The sequence below is a fragment of the Citrus clementina genome, unplaced genomic scaffold (genome assembly GCF_000493195.1).
Source record: "Citrus clementina cultivar Clemenules unplaced genomic scaffold, Citrus_clementina_v1.0 scaffold_7, whole genome shotgun sequence".
In the NCBI taxonomy this organism is placed as follows: Eukaryota; Viridiplantae; Streptophyta; class Magnoliopsida; order Sapindales; family Rutaceae; genus Citrus; species Citrus x clementina.
The window spans coordinates 20,289,731-20,315,701 of NW_006262075.1; the positions used below are offsets into that span (position 1 = coordinate 20,289,731).

A 25,971-nucleotide genomic window follows, 5' to 3' on the forward strand; every position below is an offset into this window, starting at 1 on the left:
TCAAATAGCAGAACTCTTTCTTAAAGAGTCTTGATTGGCTGTTATTAATACTGAATATGTTTCTCCCGAGTAAATGTAGAGATTTTGAGTTTTAAATGGCTGCACGTAGTTCTCGTCAGCTTCCACAATAGTCATGTTATGGCCCTGTAAAACAAATTTCGAAGTTAGCGGATTATTGCTCAAACAAAATTAAATTTTCTTTTCACTCATGTGAGTGAAGTTTAAATATCAAAAACATTTTGCATCATTTTTAGAATCTAACAGCTATAATTAAAATGCTCAAGAGAAGTTTAGATTAAAAAAGAATCATGGTCCTTTAGATAAAAAAATACTTTTGAAGAATAAATTATAAATCAATAAGTTCTATAAGAGATAGGGGAAAATTATTACATCCCCATTAAAGATTTTAACTCTTATCACATACCCAAATACAGGTTTTATAATACCTTATTATCTCAATGACATTAAAACTTTTTAACAATAATAATAGTATTAGCGGCTGGGGTCGATAGTTTTTATGCGAAACTGTTGATGTGAATTATGTAAAGAGATATTATGAAAATGACTGCTAGGGATGGCGAGTAAAGGCAAAACAATTAGGGGAGAAAGTGAGAGTCTTCCAATGATATGATATACTTCCAATGATGTATTAGTATATCTAGAGTTTGATTCATTCCTTTTCAATACTCTATACGCAAGAAAGGACATTGATTAACATAATAATTCTTTAACTTGTGATTATGCAAAAAGAAAACTAATTACCTTTATTTGGAAGCTAAGAGATGACAAAGAAGTCAAGCTAGCAGTTCTTGATCTGTAAGTTTTTCCAGGGATTACAGTGAGTGAATTAGGGTGGCATTCAAATTTGTTGCATCACAAACACTAGCATCCAAGTTAGAACAATTATATTTTCCTCTTCCATTTATTTGGAGTGACTGAAGCATCAATACAGAAAAAGAAAAACAAATCAAGTTAGTGTAATTTTTACGGTTCAAGATTTTTTTATGATTTGAGATTTTACCTAAGGTTCTCCAATCTAAACAAAAGACATTGAAGTCAAGTCAGTGGCTTGTTCATAAGAGGTATAACGGTACCAATCGCTTAAGATAATGTTGAGATCAAGATCATAGGTGAATGGATCATTTTTTCAGTCAGAAAAATGTACATTGATTAATCCATATAGGCCGGATGCTCTCTGCATTCCGTAATGAGAATGGTACATATATGTTGCGACCTATGAGTGAAAGAATTGGTCATTCATCTCTTAACCCAAAATCTTAAGTTATAAAAACTGAACGAGTAAGTGCTCATTTAATCATCACAGTTTGAAACAATTACTAAGTGAGTCTATTTATTAATTTTCAATAATTGTGAACATTTACCTTATCAACAACAAATTTAAGTGAAGGTGTCACCAGGTGCTGTTCCACACTGAGAGACGCCATCGGTTCCATCACTCCATTGTGTTCCAAGTTGCCATGCATTAATCACAAATTGTTGTTAAATGAATGAATGAAATAATAACCCTGAATTGGTCTAGCTAACATTGGCACACGAAACCGCAACCCTGATAGCATATGAGTTGGACGGTAAGCTCAATTTATTAGATAAGATCACAATATTAGCAAAGAGGTGGGAAGATTAATTTTCAACTGTGCACGGGTTCTTAGTCTCTGAAAATAAAGCAAAGAAAAGAGAATTCAATTTGATTCCGGTACCTGTCGGATTCCATACCAATGAATTGCAACAATTTCCATAATCAGATTGTTGACGACATTGATGCTAATTGTATCACCTATGGCTGCAGAAAGTACAGGCCTTGGAGTTTGTCCATTATGGCAATAGCAAGTTTCTTATAGCAGTCGGGATATTTGTAATTGTATGAAATTGCCCATATTAAATTGTGAACTTTTGCCTCAGCCAAAAAGACGGCCACGAGGCTTAAAAGCAAGCAACATAGCCAGAGATTTTGAGCAATATTGCAGAAGCTGAAAATCAGCCATCTGGATGAATGAAGACTGGAGTCTTAAGTTTTGGTTTTTGTGAATGCAAGTTTGGATCATAAGATTTTAAATGCATGAATTGGTGTTTATATAGAAATATTGATGTGTCTTGAGCACGAGTCAAATCTAATGAAGGAGCTGGTATAAAATTTTAAACTTGAAGATATTCCAATCTCCAAGTTAAAGATAATGTAACACACACTAGACTTATGCTGCGTTTACTTTTTGAATTGGAGTGGGAATCCTGAGGAGTGAGAATCTTTGGATTAGGAGTGTGGAGTGGGAGTGAGAGTAGGGTGTTTACTTAGACTAAATGAAAGTATGGATTGTCAATCAGAATTCTAATTATTTGTTTACTTTGTCTTGGATTGAGAGTAAATTGTTTTAAATTACAATTTTATCCTTATGTACAGAATTATAATTTGTAATTAAAAAATTAATAAAAAATATATTTAGAAAATAAAGTAAATATTTTATTATATTTATAAATTAATAATAATTACTAATATTCTTAATTATGTAAATCATAATTTTTTTTATTAATTTTAATTTAAATTATGTGAATAAAAATTATTATTAATAATAGCAACACAAATGAAATATTATTATTGATAATATAGTACAAAATTAATATTTTTTAGAATAAAATATTTATTATTATTAATTAAATAATTAATTAATATTTATTAAAATTAATGTTTAATATTATTAATTTAAATATAATTTTTATTTATTTTTATTTTATTAAATTTAATAAAATAAATATGATATAATTATTATTTTTAATAAATATGATATTATTTATTTTATTAAATATTATTTATTTATTTATTTTTATAAGGATAAAATGGGAAGAGGGGGGAGTGGATTCCTACTCCCACCTCCCCCCATGGGAGTGGGAATCCCCCTCCCCACTCCAAAATTGGGTGGGACCCACAGATTCCCACTCCCACTCCCTCTTTTTTTAAGCTAAGTAAACACTGGAGTGGGAGGAATCCACACTCCACACTCCCACTCCAGAAAGTAAACACTGACTTAGACACGATGCACGCTATTATGTGCCTGCCTAGTATAAAATAAATAATTATTTTTAATTCCATAATATAATGCAGAATTAGTACGAATATTAACGGCATTTTGCACACATATACAAGTTGATATAAACTAATGATTTTTTCCTTAGCTAAATTGTTTTTATTGTCAGTATAATAAGATGCAGATTTTGCCTTTATCATCAAACTTATCGGAACTCACACCACATTCAATTCCATCGACCCAACAAAATTTTTATCAATTGTACAAGAATGATGATAAATATGAGGGGGAAAATAGATAAAAGAAAAGAAAAAGGAGAGGAATATATATGATGGGCACTTTTGGAATTATAGGGGTGTCATTAGAATTATTTTAAGGATTGAGCAATTTGAACCCATTAAAATACTCAATAAACCCACTTTTCCTTCAGAACCAAGCCCAAAACTTTTACCACAACGCTGCGTTTTACCACTCTTGTCATCTTCATCACCTTGATTTCCAAATCGCTGGCACAGCAACGAAACTCAACACCATGACGGAGTCGCCACCCGTCTGTCAAAACCCAAGCCGATTCACGGATCCGTTAACCAACGAATTCGGATCCTTGAACGACCTCGTACCGGACCTCGCATCTCTCCAAGACCTCGCCACGCGCGGCTCCTGGCGCACAATCATCGACAATGTCTCACGCGCCCGCTCCCAGTCTCTCCTCACGCAACCCCACCACCACCTCACTTATCTCGCCTACAACACCCTCGCATTAATGAAACTACGCCGCTTCGATGAAGCCCAACAAGAGCTCGACTCTCTCGAAGACTTTAACAGCTCCGGTTACCAATACGAAACATATCCTCATATTTACCCGAACCGGACCGGATCCATGGTTCCCTTCTCTCTCCGCTGGCTCTACGCGGTTCTTCCGATTAAGTTATCGAACCGGCAAGTGGGTCTGGACCGGTTTTATGAATTGCTTGATTTCGTGAGAGAAAAGTTGGCACGAAAACTAGCTGAGAAATTGGAAGAATCGGTGAAATCGTGGAAGAAAAGAGAGATTTTTGTTTTGAATTGTTTGATTGGGTATCATTTGAGTAGTAAAGAGTATAATGTTTGTTTTGATTTGATGAATGAATCGATTGGTCGAGGTAATGGTTTGGACCCGATTTTGGTTTCGAAATTAGGGTTTATACAGATGCAAGTTGGGGATTTAGAGGGGGCAAAGAAGTCGTTTAATCGAGTGGAGGAAATGTTAAACGAGGGGAAATTTGAGGATGGGTTGCTGAGTGAAGTTGAGTTTAGGAACCTTGTCAGTAGAAATAAGGCATTGATTTATTTGGTGGGGAAAGATTATGTATCTGCGGTGAGAGAGTATGAGGAGTGTATAGAGAGGGATTATAATGATATTGTGGCGATTAATAATAAGGCGTTGTGTTTGATGTACTTGAGGGATTTGTCGGATTCGATTAAGGTGCTGGAAAATGCGCTTGAGAGAGTGCCGACAGTGGCGTTGAATGAGACTTTGGTGGTGAATTTGTGTAGTATGTATGAGCTGGCATATGTCAACCATTCAGATATTAAGAGGACACTGAGTAGTTGGATTGGGAGAGTTGCTCCTGATGATTTTGATTCTTCGTGTACGAGGATTTGAGGTAGTTTGATGTTTGTATCTAAAATTCATGGTTTTACTAAGGTTGAACTGTTAGCTTGTGGTACACATTATTTGTTCAGCTTAATCCAAGATATTCAAGCCCTTCCTTATACTGTTAAATTGACATACTATGTTCTGGTCATTGTGATTGTTTTTGGGTAAGTTACATTGCTCATTTCATGGTAGTTGTCATGGTCTGTTGTAATAATATGATTTTTTGATGTATGGGAAGAGTTTGCACAATGTTTCTTGCAATGCATATACTTGAGTCCACATGGATTGGGAATTTTTCATGCTGAGCTAGATATGGAACAACCTCGTCCATAATTACCTACATCTGTTTGAGACTAAATTAGAAGTTCCTGTACTATTTTTCTGATTCTTTCATTTAATTACTTTTTTGTGTTGTGAGGAGTAATGATCCCACTGCTATTAGCTTTTGATATTTATTGACATTGAACAAGTCAGTATGATTGTTTGCTGCTTATTAGGACAGGAAATCATCTGTCGTAGTAGATACACTAAAACTGAATCATATGTTTGTGTGCTCGTACTGCCTCTTTTAGGTTCAGCGATGGACATTGTTTACCTTTATTGATACATGAAATTTCATGTTTTTTTAAATAGACTGTTTTCTTTTTGTGATGGTGATCCATCAAATTAGGAGCAATCAATTACATGTTGATCTGTCATATCGTCAAGGCATGCTACTTCAATGCTATTTTCGTATCTTTGTTAGTTGATCTGGATATATATATACATATATGTTTGCTGTAGATGAGGTGCTGCTATTTTCTATATGTATCTCACTAATACAACCTAAATATCCATTTGTTTATTGATAAGTCACTTCTACAAAATGGTTGATTGCTTAAATTTTTCCTGACTTTGGGTTGCATCCATTTCATTTTGCTTTAGCCTCTAGCAAATCTAGACACTTATTTCATTTTGCTTTAGCCTCCAGAAAATCTAGACACTGATTTTGCTTCTGCTACTTTCTACCTTCCTGTGAAATTTTTATGCTCACGGCTTACCAGCTGCAGTTTAATCTTCCCCAGAAATATTGATGCAGTTTAGAGAATGAAAAATTTTATGCCACATTTGGAATAAGTTTAATGTTGCAGATTTTCTGATGCACCACCTTTTTTTTTGGTTATCCCTTGGTTTGGGATGGGTGAATATTTGATGGTTTTAAAGTAGATTAGTAGGCTATGCATTTCTAATAGATGAAAATATATATTGCAATATGGCATACAACATGTTGTTGAATACAATTGCCTTCTGTGTATGATACGTGATGCAATCATATTTTTGATTGGCTGACATGTACCTGATCAGCTTCAGTCTAACGGCCCAAACTGCTTCTGAGTATGGTATACTTTTCTATACCACAATTGCAACGCTTGGATGTTCCAATCACATCTCATGAAGCCCTCATCCATGGAAGAGATGTTGGTCTAGCATGAAAGATAAGAGCTGGTCAGTTTAGCAAGGATGCTTGCCCAAGCATATACCACAAGAGGGATCTTAGCTAGTTAAGTAGAAACCCACTTGTGTGTGTGTGTGCATACATGCATTCACTTCCAAAACCCCAAAAATGGTTGATATAGGCAAGTCATCCTTGGCTAGAAAACTAGCTCTTCATCTCCATACAAGACCTCTCTTCCCCTCAGTTGATGCTTAGATGGGATGCTGCCGTTGGTGCATTTAGTACCATCTATTTATAGCCACTGAGAAGTTCTGAGAAGGTTAGATTCTCATTTGTTACTGAAATTGTTTTTACCAATCCCTTTCCCAAGCAATTCTATCTTTATTTGTTAGTTATCTCTTATGAACATTAATTCCATTATTGGCCTACACCATAGTAGAATATATTCTTGGGTTACAAGTGACCACCATATGCGTCGATTTTCATTTTGCTTGGCGTTGTTTTCATGTTACGAACAAGAATGATATATTGCATTTGACTTTTTCCAGTCTCCCAGTGCATGAAAATGATGTTCATACTAGAGAGACATTATCTTATTGTTTACTATTTGTGATCTTGAATTTTATTTGGGTTTGTCCATGCCTTGTTTCACTAGTTGACCACATTATTCCAATTCTTATATCAGCAGATGCCCATTTGCCAGCCCCAAAAAAGGTGTCAATGCCTCAATGCTTATGACACCTAGTCTTGTAGTGTCATTCTGTTTGACTTGTTAGAGATTGATGAGCATCAGTCACATCACATTTTCAACTGTAGCTCTTATCGCTCTTATCAAACACCTTAATGCACTGCGAATACTCTTGACTTATTCGAAGCTCCTTTGATGATAAAGTAGCAACATATTCTTTCACTTGCGTTAACTTTATGCCTTTGGAATGTTTGTGTTGCCTACTTGTCAAGCCTACATCATCTTCATCCATTACTCTATTATTTGTCTTAGCCAGTATTCCGTTTCTCCAAAGTATTTGTTTTACTGATTTTGATATTGGAGTTTTCTTCGTATACTTCTTCCAAAGCTAAGGGCGGTAGCACATGTGGAAATGCAATCTCAAATGTACCCTTTCGCAAATTGTCCGAGTTTAAACTTATTTGTAATTAGAGAAAGCCCTGTATATGAGATGCGCGCCAATAAAACGATGGGATGATTTCAAAATTTATTTCTATATGATGAAATTTTACTCAATAAATGTACACGATGCGATATGTCTCTTTCATTTAAAGTCCTATAGTGTAATCAATTCAATAAATTAGATCTTAATTATAAGATGGATAAAAACTAGAGTCAATTCATCGCACCGAAGTTTTTAATTGTATATCTTGAGTTATGGGTAATATTTCTCTTAAAATTCACGATACATACACAGTAAGAAAGTTGGTACAAGAACATAACACTTAAAATATGAAAATTTTAAAATAGATTTAGTGTACGCACTCTTTTAAGATCCATGTGGGTTGATGAGGATCATTAATGAAATTGTTTTTATTTTCCTTCTTTTGTGGAAGAGTAGTCCTTTTTTTTAATGATTGGTAAGGTAGGTAAGATTCAAGTTGCACCTCTTTGAACTTTGTGAGATGTTCATCAAAATCAAGTAACCAACCTTGAAGTTGTTGAAGGAGAAGGCGTTGTTTGACTAATCTCTCTTCCACCAAAACTTAATTTGATGAAAATGCTTTGATTTTAAATACATTTCGATCCGTAAGCTTATCCTGTAATTCTTTGAACGTATTCATTTTAATCAAATTATATTATTTAAGATAAATTTCATGTTATCCCTCGAGTGAATTAATTATTTTCAAATCGTTCTCCTTATTTTTAAAAAAATTCAAATTATTTTATTTCTATTCAAAATGTAAGGAAAAAAAATAGAAGTGGGTTGACAATTCTTTCGGTCTTTTTAACTAATATAGGGGTAAATTGAAGTTTTTAAAAATAAGAGAGATGTTTTGAAAATAATCAATTTATAAGAGAATAATTCAAAATCAGCCCTATTATTTATGAAGACAAATGTTCGAGAAAATTGTTAGTTTTATTTTTTTTAAGGAACGAACCAAAAAACAATTCTTATATAAAATTTTGTCTTAATTTCTCGGGTTTGTACGCTTGAAAAATAAGGTGGGCGGTCAATTTTTAAACTCTTTGCATGGTATTGCTTGGTATGTTGACTGCTGAACATTTTGGACTGGAGGTAGGTGGCCGTGGCTGGCTGGTCTGGTTGCTTGAAGCCTCATTCTCAAGTCTCAGTAAAACCTATAGGCCAGGTTTGAATTTTTTTTTTCTAATAAAAAATACTTATTTATTTATTTTTTTATAAAATCATTATATATTATCCATTAGTGATTAGTGACTAGTTTCATCGTCCAAATTATGTTTTTGTAGCGTAAATGAAATTATCATTATACCCTTATGACGTCAACAAAATCTCAATTGTTTGAAGATGGCCGTAGACGTGCAAAAAAAATATAATTTTAGGTGGAGGTCAGTAAAAAAAAATTAAAAATTATGTATTTTTAAAAAAATATGAAAAAATAAGTGGACAATGGATAATTACTCTAAAATCAAATTTAACAATTAACGGAGTCAAACTTGTATCACAAGCAACCTGAAATCTGAAACCAGATGCTTTTAACTCAAGATATTAATTTAAATAATTTTTATTGTTATTTTATAGTTCATTTAAGAATTTCAATAATGGGATCTAATAAGATTATAAGAGCATCTCCAAAAGACTTTTATATTTTATTCTTCAAATATCAATTTACTTACTGATGTAACAAATAAGTGAATGAAAAAAATACAATCTCCTTCAAAAGACTCATCAAATAAGAATAAATTAACATTAATTTAATCAAATCTTTCTACTATTAAATTGAATTGCTGTTATATTTTTGAAAGCAAATATAAATAATAATTATTGTAGTATTATCTTTTTAATAAATAATAAAAAAATATTAATAGAAGAAGGTGAAACTCACTCGGCAATATTAAAGAGTGAGAAATAAATTTTATTTAAAAAATCTAAATTAACGTATTTTTTAGAGTGTTTAATATTCATATGACTATTTAAATAAGAATTAGAATTTTATTTAAATAATTTTTTGGAGGTGCTTTAAGTGGTATATTTTTCAACGTTTGATTAATTAACATATTAAAGTAATATAAGTTTGTTAATCTCCACCGTCCATTTCAACGGGCAGACCTCTAAAAGTTAAATCACTGCCGTCTACTGAACCACTTGAAGTGGACCCCAATGTCACTCATACGTATGATGATATACACACACTGACAAGCCACCAACCCGTCCTTTAATTTTGTTCAGCAACCGCGCCTTACAGATTCCTTTTCAAAACGATCGGAAAGATTCCAACTTTGTTTCGTTAACTTTCATAAAGAATCAGAAAAGACAACACATTTACGTAATAATTCTCACAATCGATTCCAGTTTCATGGCTAATTCTCTTCATTCATCAACTAGCTTCATCTCCAATCCGGTCAATTTGGGACACAGCAAAATCCCCGCCCAAATACCCGGATCCGTTTCTTTCCCTTCCCGGTATCTTCACAATTTCAATCTCAACAAGTAAGTATAAGTTCCTCTTCATTTTCTCCCTCAATCTACTATTTTCAAGCAACAAATGTGTGAAAATGCATCTGGGTTTCTATTTTTTGTTGTGTGTGTTACTAGATTGAAATTCTGCTCACATTGGTATGGGGGAGGGGTTTAGTTTGTATTTTATGTAATATTTCAGAAGGAAAAATGAATTTTGAAATTGTTTTTTTTTTTTAAATTTTTTTCTAAGGAGTGATGGAAGAGTGCTGAGAGTGATGGCATGTAGTGGGGTGGAAGAAGTACAAGTTGATGTATCTTTGAGTCCGAGAGTTAATGCTGTGAAGCCCTCCAAGACCGTGGCCATTACTGACCAGGCGACGGCACTGGCTCAGGCTGGTGTGTCTGTTATTCGGTTGGCTGCTGGCGAGCCTGATTTTGATACCCCAGTCCTTATTGCAGAGGTACATTTTCTTTCTTTATATTCCATCCGAGCAAATTTCCTTAATTTATTGTATTTTAAGGATTCGTTTTGATTTTCCAAATGAATGTTGATAACATAGTAGTTAAAGTGTTTGGTAAATGCATACAAGTAACACCCACCTAACAACATGTATTTGACTGGTGGTGATTCCATTCCACAGAAGCTATGTGCCTGAAGAGGTTTTGGCAAATTTTTTAGGGAGGTTTTTAATGGATTTATAAAATTTAGGAGTGATTTTCAATGCTTCTTAGGGTTTCATGGGTGTGTTTGTAGTTGGAAAAAAAAAAAAAAAGGGTAGCTGAGGTCCTCAAAATTTATTCTTAATATATTTTCACTTGTTGGGTTGTAGGCAGGGATAAATGCAATTCGTGAGGGTTTCACAAGGTACACTCCAAATGCGGGTACTTTGGAGCTTCGTTCAGCAATTTGTCATAAACTTAAAGGTGGGTTGAATATTAAACTGCTCTGTACATAGCCTATACTTCTATGGTTGGGTTTTAAATTATGTTTTCCTAGTTTTTAATTGCAGAGGAGAATGGTTTGTCATATACACCTGATCAGATTTTGGTCAGCAATGGAGCAAAGCAGAGCATTCTTCAAGCGGTTCTTGCTGTCTGTTCTCCAGGAGATGAGGTGAAATGTTGTGAACATGATATATGTATGATTCATTAGTTGTTGGTATGCTTTCTCTGATTAGACTAAGCTAGCAGTTTAAGAATTATTGATTATTGTTTTTCTTTTTCAAATTGCAAACTCTTTTGGTAAATGTAACAGTCTTCCAATTGAAGCATGAGTAGAAAATTGGCTTCTATCATACTACTACTGTGCTTGCTGTGGTTAATGATATTAGAACTCCAACTTGAAAACTTTTGTTTAGGAACAAGATTCTGGTTGAGAATTTGAAGTGATTCCAAGCAAATTTATGTGTTCAAAGTTTTCATTGAGTCAAGTGCCGTGATGCTTTTGACTTGTAGCCTCTGGTGGAGCAACATCTAGGGAAACAAATGTTGCATGATTTTATCTTTCCATTCAAATATCAGGGAAAAGGACTTGTATTGTATTTGAACCTTACTCCCATGCATTTTAGTTTTTGTATAGGAAAATACTCATTTGGTTTAGAAGCACTTAATGAAATGGTAGGTTCTTGATCAAACATAGTAATTGGTCACGACAAAAGTAAAATCATGGAATGATATGGTTTTGCATAGAGTAGTCCATGAGATTCACAATCACAATATCTTTCATGATTATTATTGACTAATGTCCAAATACGCAAATCTTGTGTCACAAGAAAGAAATAGAAATCTGAGTATGTAGGATACCTCCTCTGCATTTCCTGTCTGTTCTGAATATTTAAAGGATCAGATTAGCTCCCTTGCATGGTTTGGAGCTGCTGGTCATTCAAATGAAATGAATTTTACTTGTAGAGATGGGGTCACATTTGCCAATGAGCATTCCACTTTCCTTCTTCAGGTTATAATTCCTGCACCATTTTGGGTTAGTTACCCGGAAATGGCCAGGATCGCTGATGCAACACCTGTGATTCTTCCAACACGCATTTCTGAAAATTTTCTCTTGGATCCAAAGGTTCTTGAGTCCAAACTCACTGAGAAGTCAAGACTGTTGATTCTTTGTTCTCCATCTAACCCAACAGGATCTGTTTACCCCAAGAACTTGCTTGATGAGATTGCAAGGATTGTAGCAAAGCATCCCAGGCTTCTGGTAAATCTGATTGAACCTGAAATTTCTGGTCTTACAATTTACCAACATCTGAAATCCTGAACCTTATTTGGCTGGTTTGTTCAGGTTCTGTCTGATGAAATATATGAGCACATAATTTACGCACCTGCAACTCACACAAGCTTTGCATCTTTGCCGGGCATGTGGGAGAGGACTTTGACAGTTAATGGGTTCTCTAAGGTATTCAAATTTGACATTTGTGCTAAAACATCGAAAGATCAGTGGCTTCTAGTTAATTTCAATAAAATAGTTGCCCTTGTTGATTGACTTGTGAGCATGACTTCCTAGGCCTTTGCTATGACTGGTTGGCGACTTGGATATATTGCCGGCCCTAAGCATTTTGTTGCAGCATGTAATAAGATCCAGAGTCAGGTATGTTGCATTCCTATCATCCACATGGACCACATCCTCAAATGTTAAAACTCACCTGCCATGCATGACATGTTTTCTGGTTTTTGCGTTTTCCTATCATCCACATGGACCACACCTTGAATGTAAATCCTTTACACAGCATCAAGAAGAATGGTTTAATGAATATATAATTGAATTGTACCAGATTGATGATATTTACTCAAAGAGGGAAATATTTGTCCTTATCGGACTTCAAGATTTTGAGTAATTTTGTCTATATTAGATTTTTTTCGATGAGCCTTCAAAAACTTTTGATACTAAAATTACGCAAGCTCAAAAGTTTCAATTTTTTTTCTTCTATCAATATTCATGAAAAGGGAAGTACTTGTGGAGCATGAAATCGTTTTGCATAATCATGAAAATTTGTTGGACTATAATGATCTAAATGCTGAGGCATTTGTAGATGATTTGAAAGTGGCATATGAATTAATAATTCTAATCTTTTCAATGTTTTTTTTTTAAACGTCATTACAAGTTTTTCGGGCAACACGTCTCAGTTTAGACAAGGTATGACATGTAAACTAACATAAGCGAACTTAGAAGTGAGATAGTAGATCATAACTTAATACAGCAACAATCTCAGAGAGAAGGGACAGGAAAGTAGGGAGGATGCAGGCTGGACTAAAGTCTTCATCATGGGATGTTATGTGATTGTTAAATCTCTCATGAGTTATTAGATTGACATAATTTCTGCCTTTTTGTTTTCCTCTAAGAAAGAGAGACAATATAACTTGAACTTGAGAAAAAAAGCTGGTACTATTAGGAGTGGGTACATGTTAGAATTTGAAAATTTTAGATTATTTAAAGTCAAAGCAGATATGACTGCATTTCCAATTCTTACACTCTCGTGAATAGTTTCGTAGAGAACTTTAATAAGCGATAAGGAATTAATTGTTAAACATATGATATCTATTGTATTTATATGTACTCTTATGCTTATTTTGCTGAAAGTTTATTTATCGATGTGCCATTATCTTTTCATAGAATTTTTTCACCTTGTTCTTTGAAATATAAATACAGCTTATTGCTGTTTTATGTTATTTCAGTTCACTTCAGGTGCCAGTAGTATATCTCAAAAAGCTGGTGTTGCTGCATTAGGTTTGGGCTATGCTGGCGGGGAGGTAGTTTCGAAAATGGTGAAAGCTTTCAGAGAGCGGCGGGATTTCTTGGTTAAAAGCTTCGGAGAATTGGAGGGCGTCAAAATGTCAGAACCTCAGGTAATGGCCACAGTTAGATTTTTACTTATTGGTGTGTGTTTGCTCTTGCTCATGCCTTCATTGTCTTTTATTCTTCATAGTCTATGCTAATCTTTCTGTTTTCACTTCTTGTATGCAGGGAGCTTTCTATCTCTTCATTGATTTCAGCTCTTACTATGGATCAGAGGCTGAAGGCTTTGGGAAAATTGAGAATTCAGAGTCTCTTTGTCGATACTTGTTGGACAAGGCTCAGGTATTGTGTGGCTGCTTCATGATTTCCTCTCTATGTACCCTAGCTAATTTCAATTCAAGAGTTTGGTAGTAACTAGGGAGTAGCTACTCCAATATTTTCAAATATTTCAAGAAAATGTCTTAGAATTGCTGATCCAGGCAATGCAAAAATTAATTACTTTTCTTGAGGTTTATTAAACATTACATGAAGTTTTGCCTTTGATTATTATAGGTTGCATTAGTTCCTGGAGATGCATTCGGTGATGACACTTGCATCCGCATCTCCTATGCAGCGTCCCTCACCACCCTACAGGCTGCTGTGGAGAGAATTAAGAAAGGTCTTCTCACGCTCAGACCTGGTGTACTGGTTTGATACAGATGAACTGATGCAAATGTTGCAGTTATATCTTTCCTCAAATTCAAGATCTGTATTATTGTACTGATTTGTTTGTGAAAAAAGGACAGGTTGGTCATCTAGGTGCATTCTTCTCTGATAGTGGTGTTTCATGTAACTTTTCGTAGGGTGAGCAATTTCTGAATTGATTAGTTCCTGGTTTGGTTTAGATCTTCAGAAAATGAACAAAAATTGAATAAAATTATTCAGCTTGGTTTTCCAAGAAAACCGAATAAAACTGACTTCACATGTTTATTTATGCAAATAAAATTTATGCTTTGCTGTTTTATAGATTGTGCCACTTGTGAATTACTGTTCTTGCACGGACAAGGTTTTTTCTTCTGTTGTATTCTATTATATTAACAACCAATTATTCAAATGTATTTATTTAGATAAAAAATTTTATCAGGGCAGAATTCAGGTCTAAAAGAAAAATGGTTTTGGGTGTGTTTGATTTGGGATCCGAAATCTATTTTCAAAATTTGACGAAGTATCTCTATTGAAATTATGTGAAATTTATCAGGATTCTCAAATGCTTTCAGATCGGATGGTAATAATAGAAGTTTCACTATAACAAGTCTCCAATCGCTCTTGCATTCTAGTAGATTATCTTTCAAGCAACAAAATATTCTTCCAAAACCATAAGCCGTTATTGAATACTATTAAAACAGGCTTTCTTCCCAAGGAAATATCAAAATTAAGTTATGTAAAGGTATCAGGGAATCAATTCAATCCCAGTTCAGGAACCCAAAAAAGGGAAAAGAAGAGCTTGCTTCCAAGATTCCTACAAATTCATCAAATTAAATATCAATAGCCTGACAGGCAATGAAAGCTGTAACTTCGGCAAAAGGTTTAGCCGAAAGGTTTAAGAACCCTGCCCAAAAATAATCAAACAAAGAGACTAAAATGGAGGAAAACAATTTCTTGCCTTGGTTTCATGCATTATTCCTGCCTCCCTGGATTTGGTTTTCTTTGCTTTGCACTAGACAATGCCTAAACAACTGACTTGAACCACAAGATAATCAACCCCATATTGAGGGGAAAAAAATAAAAAATAAAACTTCATGCAGCTGCACCATTTATAAATTATAGCATGCTGGTAGTAACAGGCAAAAGGCGCAAAAAGTACCTAAAAAGACCTGAAAGCAAAAGACAAAAACAGGAGAAATGGACGGTTTTATTCCAAGTCAAGCAGCAGGCACAGCAGAGATTGTGTTTTTTGACTTGGAGACAACAGTGCCCAGAAGAGCCGGGCAGCGGTTCTGGGTGCTGGAGTTCGGAGCAATCGTAGTCTGTCCGCGGAAACTCGTGGAGCTTGAGAGCTTCAGCACCCTCATAAAGCCAAAAGATTTGTCAGCTGTTGCATTGAAGTCTAGTAGATGTGATGGGATAACAAGGGAAGCTGTTGAGAGTGCGCCTGAATTTGAGGAAGTTGCTGAAAAAATCTTCAGCATCTTGAATGGCAGAGTGTGGGCAGGGCATAATATACGGAGATTTGACTGTGCTCGTATCAAAGAGGCATTTGCTGAAATTGGTAAGCCGGCGCCTGTGCCTGTTGGAATGATTGATTCTTTAGGAGTCTTGACTGAAAAATTTGGCAGAAGAGCTGGTAACATGAAGGTATGTATCCAGTTGAAAGCATTTTAACATCAAGCCTTTTGCTTGGAAATTTTAACTTTCAATTATAACATGTACTCCAAATTTCAAATCCAAAAGTTGACTAACCTGGTATTAGAGCCGAAGTTTCGTTGTTGAGTTCTGATGTAGGCCTTGTTTATAAGTATGTGTCTAGATGGCGACATTAGCTTCATATTTTGGGCTAGGACAGCAAAAGCACAGAAGCCTGGATGATGTTCGGATGAATTTGGAGGTCCTGAAGCATTGTGCAACTGTGCTCTTCCTGGTACTTTCTGAACCTTCAGCTTAGCTTTCTCTTCCTTTCGTACAATGCAGGCAGAGCTCGATTTAATTACGTATTCACATTTTATTTTGGGTATTATTATGTTTCTATAATATTAGTATCATTTGGAGGTTTTATCAGTTGAACTAACTAACATGACCCACGTAACAAAGCTTATTAGATCTCATGTGATTTTTCTTTTTTTCTACCTAGCCAGTTTCTTAGATAATGAATCATTTTTGTAACACATTATGATCTACTAATTAGCAGGAATCAAGCCTCCCAAATACATTTAATAGCAATTTGCAAAGCTCCCTCACGGTTACAACACGAAGCAGAAGCAATGGAAAACTGCCGTGCAGAGAGGAAACTAGTAGAAAATCTCCTCCAATCTCTCTTGGATATCAAAGGTCAGCGGTTCCCTACACAAGAACAAGCTTGGGAAAGGTTCATCATTCAATAATTTTGCTCTTCCTACGTTACTTACAACATATATGCATAATTATTCTCCAGTGCAGACGTCCGCACTTTAATTTAGAATATAAATTTTAAACGTTAAGACACTAAATTACAACAGTATTAACATACATTGCTCAAATATATATGTTGTAGATTTTGAAATTTTGCACATGAGAATTTTAAAAATTCCACACACACACACGCACACACATATATATATAAACATGAGTTGCTTTTTAATCTAAGTTATAGGCTTACATGATGTTTTAAACACGTCTTCGTAGAAAAGAAAGAGCAAATTTTTAGCGTAAAGAATTGCTTGTCTATGCATTTTAAAAATTATAGACGAATATCGGCACTAGATAATTTTCACATCAAATGCATTATAATTTATAATATAGTTGTCAGGCTAACAAGTAACAATGAAAATGAATTTCTTGGAAATCACAGATGACAGAAAGTGTGAAGAATCTGTTGTGTAAATCTCAAGGAAGCCAGCCTCTTAATACCTTACTCAAGCATTCTCATTCACTGCTTCGATGAGCAAGAAAATATTTGTGATCGATACGCCGGCAAATTATCCTGTTCACTGATCTGTTTCGATAATCGGAAGATGAAACAACCCACGAAATCCAATAATCCTTAAGGAAGAAGAAGTTAATCAACATTGTCGGAAACTTGTTCATAGAATGTGAAGGAGATGATGATGATGATCATTTAATTAGCAATGAGGAGACTCCTCGCAAATGCTTCAATGGAGAAAGCAGCCACTTTCATAGATGTTCAAATTAATGAATCCGGAATTACAATTTGTAGGTTCATTTATTTGTCACACAATTGTCTCGTTCATTCTTTAATTGGGGTAACTCGTTTGAGGCCAATTTGTATACAAGAAAAATAATATAATTAACAGAGATTAAGTCATAATTATTCTAATTTTTTATGCTGCAATGTGATTGTGGCAACTCTCGCACAATAAAAATAGCATTTGATCATATCTATACAAGTGGAAAAATGTGGCCACTGGTTTCTCTCCACTGAGCACAAAATAGCAAACCTAAACACTCTTAATTTGGTAGACAGCAGGAAGAAAATAAAAATAATGTGTGAAATAGATAGTAGCTCCTCATTCTATTATTTATACGATAACAATATATTTATAAAGATGTATCTCATCTGTTGTGTCAAAGTTCTTTACTTTGTTATTTTATTTTTATAATTAGATAGCCAGTCGTTTGGGTGATTTTCGTGGAGTTTATGCTATTTCCTTCGTTGTTCACTCGAGTTTTCCTTCGGATAGAGACCGACTCTAGTTCTGTTGTGTTACGTATTAACAATCAGTCATTTTAAATACTTATTTTTCTGTTATTTTCTAAGATTTAAATTCAGTGCTGAATTTTATTCAAACAAAAAAATCAGTGTTAAACTGAGTTTTTTTTTTCCTAATAGTGTGATTCATAGTCGTTTAATAAAAATTACAATATGTAATTAAATTTTAACCATATATTGTTGTAACTGCACACATAACACCAATGGTTAGCACAATATTGCTTAACTTAGTACCAAATCCAAATCCCTTTTTTTGTCCCCATAATATTTTACTCCAGCAAAGAAAATTTCATTTCTTTTAAATAGTTTTGAAATAGAGGTGAAAATTTTTGCAGGCCAACAAATGAAATTGAAGATATATCAAACAAAATGAACAAAAAGATTTTGTCAACGGTGAAGTGATATTAATAAAATAGACCTAAAAATAAAGTGATTAGTTGCTCACCACTCAAGGTATGAGTGATTTAACCGGGGAGAGGGAAAAAAAAAGGGAAGATAAATTAATCTCTGGCCATTTACATATGACCTGACGTGTATAACATTATCAAGTAGACGTCATGTCGTAAGAATTTATAAATATTGCAGGACACATCGTTTATTTTATACAATTTTTATTCTGGAGTAATTTTGTATGGCATGGCGTTTCTAATAACTTCATCCCATAGATTTCATGTCGTTTATAATTTCCGAATACAAGTGACAGTTTGTTCATATTTTACTTAATTTGGAGTAAAAGTTAGACGACATTTCATTTATAATTTAATTATTTAGTCATGAGTTAATTACATTAGTACAAATGAAAATTTACTAAGTATAAAAATAAACAATTAATTTTAATTATAAAATTTTAAATTTTTTTATTAATATTACAATTTATATGATGAGTTAAAATACGACATGACCCACTGATTCACTGGCGTTACAGGAAAATGTAAAATTCTTGGGAGAAAAGATTGATCTCACACCGCTCAAATTAAGGCATACTCATCTCAGTCCAAGACACAGTTTCATCTGTTGCAAAGACCATTTCTAGCGAACCCGCCATTGAACACAGACACCCAAGGGTCCACTCCTACAGTACTTATAGTTGTCATATAGATAGCTGATGCACGTGTTGCTGCTTTCCAGGTATATACAATGGATGTATGTATCATACCGTGGGTGTTATTAAGTCCACTTTTTGATATATTTTTTATTAGTAAATTGACTCTAAACTTCACTATTATCTAATTCAAGCACGAAGTTCCTACAACAAACTATATTGTCATAGAAAAAAGACATAAAATATATTTCACAAGGTGTATTAATATCCTCTCTCAACAAAGGCTGTTGAACAATGAGCTTACTACGGGATCACGATATTCTGTAATAATAATAACAAAAATTATTGAAATTAATTTTAATTATTTAATTATTTTATTTCAATGAAAAAATAGAATGGGAAAACATACCTAAAGCACAGCAAATTCCATTGGTCATGAAAAATCTTGCACTCTGAATGTGAATACTTCCAGCACTCATATTAGGATGTATGGGTGATCTTCTTTCTTTCCCCCTTCAACAATTTTCTCGACTGTAAATTGAGGGATGATAATCTACTTCCCCTCATTCTTTTGGTCGAGTTCCCATGATTTCACATATTGAGTGTTGCCGAATTCATTGTCAATCCATGCAAGTTTGTTCCTCATAAACTTGTACGTGGAAAGCTTCTTCAGAAACGTCATGGTGGTGGCAAATGACTCAACTCTTGGATCAATAGAGCACCCTAACATAATAATGTGCGGACATACAACTTTAACAATGTCTGACATTTCTTCTTTAATGTCTTCTCGGTCAAAAACTTTAACCCCCTTCACGTGTTGTAGGATGTCTACTACCTTGGCATCATAATCCACGGTGCTGAGCAGAGCTCGCATGGATATATCCATGGACACTGCACTTATATGCTCCTCGGGGTCCAGTTCAAGGATTGGAACTTGTCTTACCAAAGTTCCATTCTCCAACAATTTCTCCTCTGCCTTGGCGGGCACACTTCCGTCTTCAACTATCTCCCTCCACCTCTTCTCCAAGTTATGCTTATTTAAAAGTGCTTCATTTCTTGTTACCAGTCTGAGGGGGAGATATTATTTTCTTTTTGTAAGACTAAATTTAAATTTTAAAATTAAAAAACATAATTAATTAATTAAATAATAAAATTTACTAAACATTGTAAATTGATAGAGATTACTGATATATACCTATGAAATGCTTTCTTGTTTAATTTACTTATTTCACTTCCCTTTTGAAAGTCGTTGCTCACTCGGGCATTTTTGTTCCAAGGCAAAAATAAATCCGTGAAATGCCTTCGTTGCTCCTACAAAAATAGATTAATAAATACAAGTGCAAAGTCGATTGTACCACTAGTTAAATTAGGTGATCGCTTGAACCCTGCATTTTACGAAGATCTCAATTTATAGAAAATTGACACTACCTAAACAAATAATATAAAACTTTAAAGATTTTATTTATAGAAGGCTCCAAAAATCCTATAATTAAAATTTACATATACTGAAATTGAACAATGAAATGTATACTTAATGAGCACTAACACGTATACTACTTAACGAGCACTAACATGTATACTACTTAACGAGCACTAACACGTTTACTTAATAAAACAATTAAGTTAGAATTATAACAAATTTTAATAAGAATAATAAAAATTTAACCTAAATAAATGATATAACAATTAGCCATCATCGTGCCATCATTTTAAATAATTTATTTTTCAATAATATCATTATTATTCTTTTCCAAATTTAATTAATTTTGTATTGATATAGAATATGATTAATAATTAATAACTATTTTTGAATGACTATAAATTCGCCTTAGTCTTGAAATATCTTTGAATCGCTTCTGCCTATGTGTTGCACGTGTAACGCTACAAATTCTCATATATATTAAGTTATGGAAATTGAGCTTTCATTGAGAATTATGGGTGGCCCATAACCCTTATTAAGAGGTTATTTATGAGATAATTTTGGGAAAATGGTTATTTTTCCTAATTAAATAGGGTTTCTTAAGACTCCCTATAAATTCATACTTTTTCTCTCCCATAACCCTAAATTCACAACGTTTATTTTTCTTCCCTGCTGCTCTTTACGCTCTTACCCAAATCCTAGGATTCAAACATTTGTTTAGGAGAGAATCAAGCGATGGGTAAGTTATTCTCCATGTTCTCAACAGATTTCTAATCACTCTATCTAGCTAGGGTTTATATTGGCACGATTCTAATGGTTGTAGATCATAATGCATGGTTTAGAATATATTTAGGTCTTGTTTAGGGTTTTGATTTATTATGAGTTTAGTTAATCAATCCTTGACGTATTAAGCACAGGATAATTCTGGACAGCATGAGTATCTCGAATTTAAAGCTATATTTTCTGAACGAATTTTCTTATAAAATTTATATTTCTGGGAACTAGACATGTAGGGCTTCTTGATTAAATTTTATTTCATTGAATTCGACTTCGTTTTGAATTTTATATGTATTTTCGAAATAGAAACCACTGCACTGGAAAACTCCGATTCCAGCATTGCGATCGGATTCACAAGACTATTTGTACCATCAAATGAACTCGGAAAATTCTGAACGTTTATATGTAGGTTAATATATGTGTCTAGGATTCCCAGTTTTAATTTTATAATTTTCTGGTTAGTATTTTATTTTATAAAAATCACGGAACCCGTTCTGTTTGGTTTAGATTATGTGAAAACAGTTTCGAGTTTGCTGAGTAGTAAATAATTTTTAAAATGTTTTTGATATCGGATCCTCTTGTAAATTTTACATGGGGTACTCATGGATGTCCAGAATAGTTCCAGAGGATATTATATCATTCTGAGTTTTAGATTAAGAGTTAAAATTCTGAGAATCAGACCTGTACGGGTATGAATTAGAAAATCAGATTCTTAGAATAAGTCATTAATTGTCATATCTTGTATTTGTTTAAGGAGTTGAAGGTGATTGAGGCTCTTAGAAGCTTAGAGGTGGGTTAATTCAAGTTCATTTGTCGAGGTAAGTAACTTTATTCCTAGTATACTGGATATGTATAAGTATTTTGATATTATTATTATAAGTATAAATGTTTTATACTACTTGATTTTGATAATAAAATTAGTTTTATGTAAATGTTTTAAAGCTAAATTCTTTTTAACAAAGTATTTTATAAATGCTTTTGAATATGTAAGTTATTTTGTTACATGCCTACTTTTATGATTTTATCTTTAAAATGTTATGCAAGCCTAAATTATTGTTATGAACTTTTATAAATCTGATACAAATGTTTTGTACCCATATTTGATTTCAATTATTGAAGATTGCATGAGATTCCTAATGTTTTGGCTCATAGTCCATAGTTATTCTGATTCTGATCGTAATATACGATATATCTGTCTGGACCAGTATTGGGTTTCTGTTTGAGTGTGCACACGATATTCTGATTCTGTTTCTGGCCGGGTCACCGGGACTATAGGTGACACCATGTGACATGAGCTAACCTTGTGTTTTCTGTATACGTATTACATGATTTGCTTTGCAAGTAAATATGCTTTTGAATATTCTGAATTATTAAGAATTTATCTTATGTTATCGTGATATATCGTTTTATGAAAATTATGGATTATGATATATGTTTTAATTAAAAGAAGGCTTGCAATATTTTTTGGTATCGATAGGCCTAGTGTGTTAGGAATGATTTTACTTACCGAGTTGACGGCTCACCCCTCGTCATTACTTTTTGCAGATTAAGTTTCTTTTGAGAGGTGCGCTTAGCTTTGGAGTTAGTAATTTTTTCAGTTTCCGTTTGCCATTGAATAAGAGGAGGAATAGACTCGTGTTTCTATTTAGTTATTTCTATTATGAACGTGTAATTTGGAGTTTGAGACTTTTATTATTATTTTTTTATGTCCTCGGGAGAGATTATTTAGTATTAGACGTTTGAATTTATGGATTTATTTGAATAAGAATTGGAGGTATTTCAATTTGAAACTTATGAGCAAAGATTATGATTCGTGAGTAACCTCCTTCTTCACGTGCTCCGCACATGTTAGATTTGGGGTGTTACAGCATGGGTCTAATCCAAGAATTAGAATTTGTTTAACCAAAGTTCCCTCCTTCAACAAGGTCTTCTCTATCTTGATGGGTACACTCCCATTCTTATTTATCTCCCTCCACCTCTTCTTGAAACTATATTTATATAAAAGTGCTTCCCTTCTCATTACCAGTCTAAAGGGGAGATATTGTTCTCTCTTCGGAAGACTAAAATTTAAATTTCAAAATTAAAAACATAATCAATTAAAAAATAAAATTTACTAAAATTTATTGATTAATTGCATATATTTATCATTTAAATATCGATTATTATAAGTGAGCCTCTCCATGACCATTTTTTGAACAATTTACAACAATTTCAATAGTAAAAAAGTTAATTCAAACCAAATATCAGTAATTTTCCAACTTATAAAGCCACCTACACTTTCTTCTTCATATTCTTTTTCGTCCAAAATGGTAATTTATAGTATAATAGTACACTTCCTAGCTCCCACATAATATATCCAAAACAAAATGCAAGCGATCACTAACATTGCATATATATACATTTTCTCTTTTTTTCTCTCTCTCTCACTCTCTCACACACTCGAAGCGTACATATATATGTTTATGTGTGTTTTTATATATATGTATATGAGTGTGTGTGTGTGTGTGTGTGTGTATCTATGCATTCTCTCTCTCTCTCTCTCTCTCTCTCTATATATATATATATATTTCTATGTGTGTGTAAATATATATGTGTGTGTATATAATACATATATATATTTGAGTGTATATATATGTGTGCGCGTGTGTGTATGCACACAGTTTCTTCCCCCCTATTTATGTATACACACACACACACACTCTCACACACACACACACACACACTTTTTTTTCTCTCTTTCTCTTCCTATATATATATATATATATATTTCCCTGTGTGTGTGTAAATATATACACGTGTGTGCGTGTAATTCGTATATATATTTGAGTATATATATATATGTGTGCGCGTGTGTATATGCATATTTTATGACTACAAGACTTATGTATTTCGTGTGTGTATATGTGCTTGAAATTAATGACTTATTTTATAAAATGACTAATTTATATATTTATTGAATAATAGTAGTAGTGTCTGCGGAACGGATTTTGCGGATTGGACATCAATCTATATCTGATCCAAAATTTTACAAATTATAAATTTTCAATCCAATCCAGTCCACGAATTGACAAAATTCAATCTAAATCAAATTCATACGTCTGTGGATCAAATACAAATTTGACCCAATCCATATCCAAGCCACCATTTTACGGATTGACGAAATTCAATCTGAATCTAGTTCATACGTCTGTGAATGAGATGCATATTTGACCTAATCCATATCCAATCTACCATTTTGCTGATTGGTTTGTGGGCTAAAACTTTTTAATTCTGTCCAATTCACATAAAATAAAAAATTAATATATAAATAATTTGACTACCGACCAAATTCAAAATTGAATAAAATTTAAATAAACTAATTGTTTAAAAAGCTAGAAAATATATTCAAAGTTTCAAAATATAGCACACCGAAAAGAAAAAAATCTCATTTGTTTATATACATGAAAATTAACTATAATTATGAAAATGAACTATTTAGGAAGCTATATTTGTTTATTTAATTATTTTTTATTTTTTATTATTATTGGATAAAAAACTATAAATATTATTATAATTTTTAAATAGATTATTATTATTATTATCATTATTAATAACAAGAATAAAAGTATTATAATTAATTAATCTATAACAATAATTAATAATAATAATTTTTTGTTAAATTGTTAATAATAATAATTAATGATAATTATTATTAATAATTAAATTTTGAATAATAATAATAACAACAATAATTAAAATACAAAATAATAATTATGATAAAAATTAATTAAGGATTTTATAATAATTTGTTACAATTTAACTCATTCTAATTTTGATTCTAAGGCAAAGTAAACACATAAATGGTAAACAGTCTTTTACAATCTTTTCTACGATGTCTGTAAAGTTCATAACATGTTGTGAGCCGTCGAATCACGAAATATGGCTACAAAATTTTGTCACGGGGCTGCAAATAGTAGATGAGATTGATAGTCCATTAAGTTAATTTGTGATAACAAGTCAGCAGTGCTGTATTCCAATAACAATAGGACTCGATGAAGTTGAAGTATACAAACATCAAGTTCCTAATTGTTAAAAAAAGAGTTCAGAGTAGACAATTATCTGTAGAGCACATCGGCACAAACTTCATGATTGTGGATCCGCTTACTAAAGAATTTCCACCCAAAATATTTCATGAGCATGTTGCTCGTATGGGTGTCTTGTCATTAAAGGATACTCAGTTTTAGTAGGAGTTTGTAATTATAGATGCTTTTATGATATAAACATTTTTCAGTTATTTCAGTATAAGGTTATTTTTTGCATAAATAAAATTTTGTTTATTAACACTTTAATTTTGATATGATTTGATCTCACTAAAGTTTAAGGTGAACCAGATAGAAATATGCATGTTAAGATCACATTGCATGAAAATTTCATGCTACATATCCATATCATGATTCATGTCATTTAGTTGTATTGGCATAGTGACCATTGATGGATCGAGTTACAACAGTTGTAACAAAGCCTGCTTTGATCCTATATTGCTATGATTGATGGACTAAATTAGTTATATGTATGTTGCGTAAATTAGCAGGTGTACTAGTGGGCACAAGTAATATAATGAAGAGTAGAGAATCGTCCCACAGAGATTGTATATCCTATTAGCTAACGAAATTATTCTAACCCTAATTTATTTGAATAACCGAATAAGTGAATTTATATTAAAAATAAAATAAAATAAAATAACTAAAACTAAAAAAAATATACAGGCAGTAATCGAAATCACCAAGAGATTAAGACACTAGGACATCCAATTTCACCATAACCAATCCAATTTAATCCTCCATCTATACTGTTAAAATTTATTACCCATGTTGACAATGAATTTCCCTAAT

At 33.0% G+C, this 25,971-nt stretch overlaps 3 protein-coding genes and 1 pseudogene across 5 annotated transcripts; 3 read left to right on the forward strand and 1 right to left on the reverse strand.

The window, feature by feature from the left end:
- LOC112097037 lies at positions 1-1,494 on the reverse strand (annotated as a pseudogene).
- A 1,936-nt stretch (positions 1,495-3,430) lies between these two features.
- LOC18037029 (trafficking protein particle complex subunit 12) lies at positions 3,431-7,017 on the forward strand. Of its 2 annotated transcripts, XR_002904687.1 has the most exons (3): positions 3,431-4,684; positions 6,022-6,431; positions 6,801-7,011. XR_002904687.1 is itself a non-coding variant. In XM_006428080.2 (2 exons), the coding sequence occupies exon 1, from the start codon at positions 3,571-3,573 to the stop codon at positions 4,681-4,683; it is 1,113 nt and encodes a 370-aa protein (XP_006428143.1). In that variant the 5' UTR covers positions 3,431-3,570; the 3' UTR covers position 4,684; positions 6,022-7,017. The 2 variants fall into 2 exon arrangements, 1 of the variants encoding a protein (XP_006428143.1); XM_006428080.2 differs by having other exon boundaries at positions 6,022-7,017.
- Positions 7,018-9,467: 2,450 nt separating this feature from the next.
- On the forward strand, positions 9,468-14,460 carry LOC18037030 (bifunctional aspartate aminotransferase and glutamate/aspartate-prephenate aminotransferase). Of its 2 annotated transcripts, none has more exons than XM_024180846.1 (10): positions 9,468-9,750; positions 9,974-10,181; positions 10,551-10,644; positions 10,731-10,834; positions 11,675-11,923; positions 12,008-12,121; positions 12,230-12,313; positions 13,399-13,569; positions 13,688-13,801; positions 14,012-14,460. In XM_024180846.1, exons 1-10 carry the CDS (start codon positions 9,617-9,619, stop codon positions 14,150-14,152), a joined length of 1,413 nt encoding a protein of 470 aa, XP_024036614.1. In that variant the 5' UTR covers positions 9,468-9,616; the 3' UTR covers positions 14,153-14,460. The 2 variants fall into 2 exon arrangements, with proteins under 2 accessions (XP_024036614.1, XP_024036613.1); XM_024180845.1 differs by having other exon boundaries at positions 9,469-9,750; positions 9,971-10,181.
- Positions 14,461-15,303: 843 nt separating this feature from the next.
- On the forward strand, positions 15,304-17,295 carry LOC18037000 (protein NEN4). Its single transcript, XM_006428083.2, has 4 exons — positions 15,304-15,793; positions 15,966-16,076; positions 16,344-16,520; positions 16,983-17,295. Exons 1-4 carry the CDS (start codon positions 15,341-15,343, stop codon positions 17,073-17,075), a joined length of 834 nt encoding a protein of 277 aa, XP_006428146.1. The 5' UTR covers positions 15,304-15,340; the 3' UTR covers positions 17,076-17,295.
- Positions 17,296-25,971: the final 8,676 nt, after the last annotated feature.

Bases quoted from the DNA above. Each gene is read 5' to 3' on its own strand.
- LOC18037029 (XM_006428080.2), top strand. From the start codon at position 3,571: ATGACGGAGTCGCCACCCGTCTGTCAAAACCCAAGCCGATTCACGGAT.
- LOC18037030 (XM_024180845.1), top strand. From the start codon at position 9,617: ATGGCTAATTCTCTTCATTCATCAACTAGCTTCATCTCCAATCCGGTC. The intron at 10,835-11,674 runs GTGAAATGTTGT...TTCCTTCTTCAG, and splicing joins TCTGTTCTCCAGGAGATGAG to GTTATAATTCCTGCACCATT. The intron at 12,314-13,398 runs GTATGTTGCATT...ATGTTATTTCAG, and splicing joins GTAATAAGATCCAGAGTCAG to TTCACTTCAGGTGCCAGTAG.
- LOC18037000 (XM_006428083.2), top strand. From the start codon at position 15,341: ATGGACGGTTTTATTCCAAGTCAAGCAGCAGGCACAGCAGAGATTGTG. The intron at 16,077-16,343 runs GTACTTTCTGAA...ACTAATTAGCAG, and splicing joins GTGCAACTGTGCTCTTCCTG to GAATCAAGCCTCCCAAATAC. The intron at 16,521-16,982 runs GTTCATCATTCA...TGGAAATCACAG, and splicing joins CAAGAACAAGCTTGGGAAAG to ATGACAGAAAGTGTGAAGAA.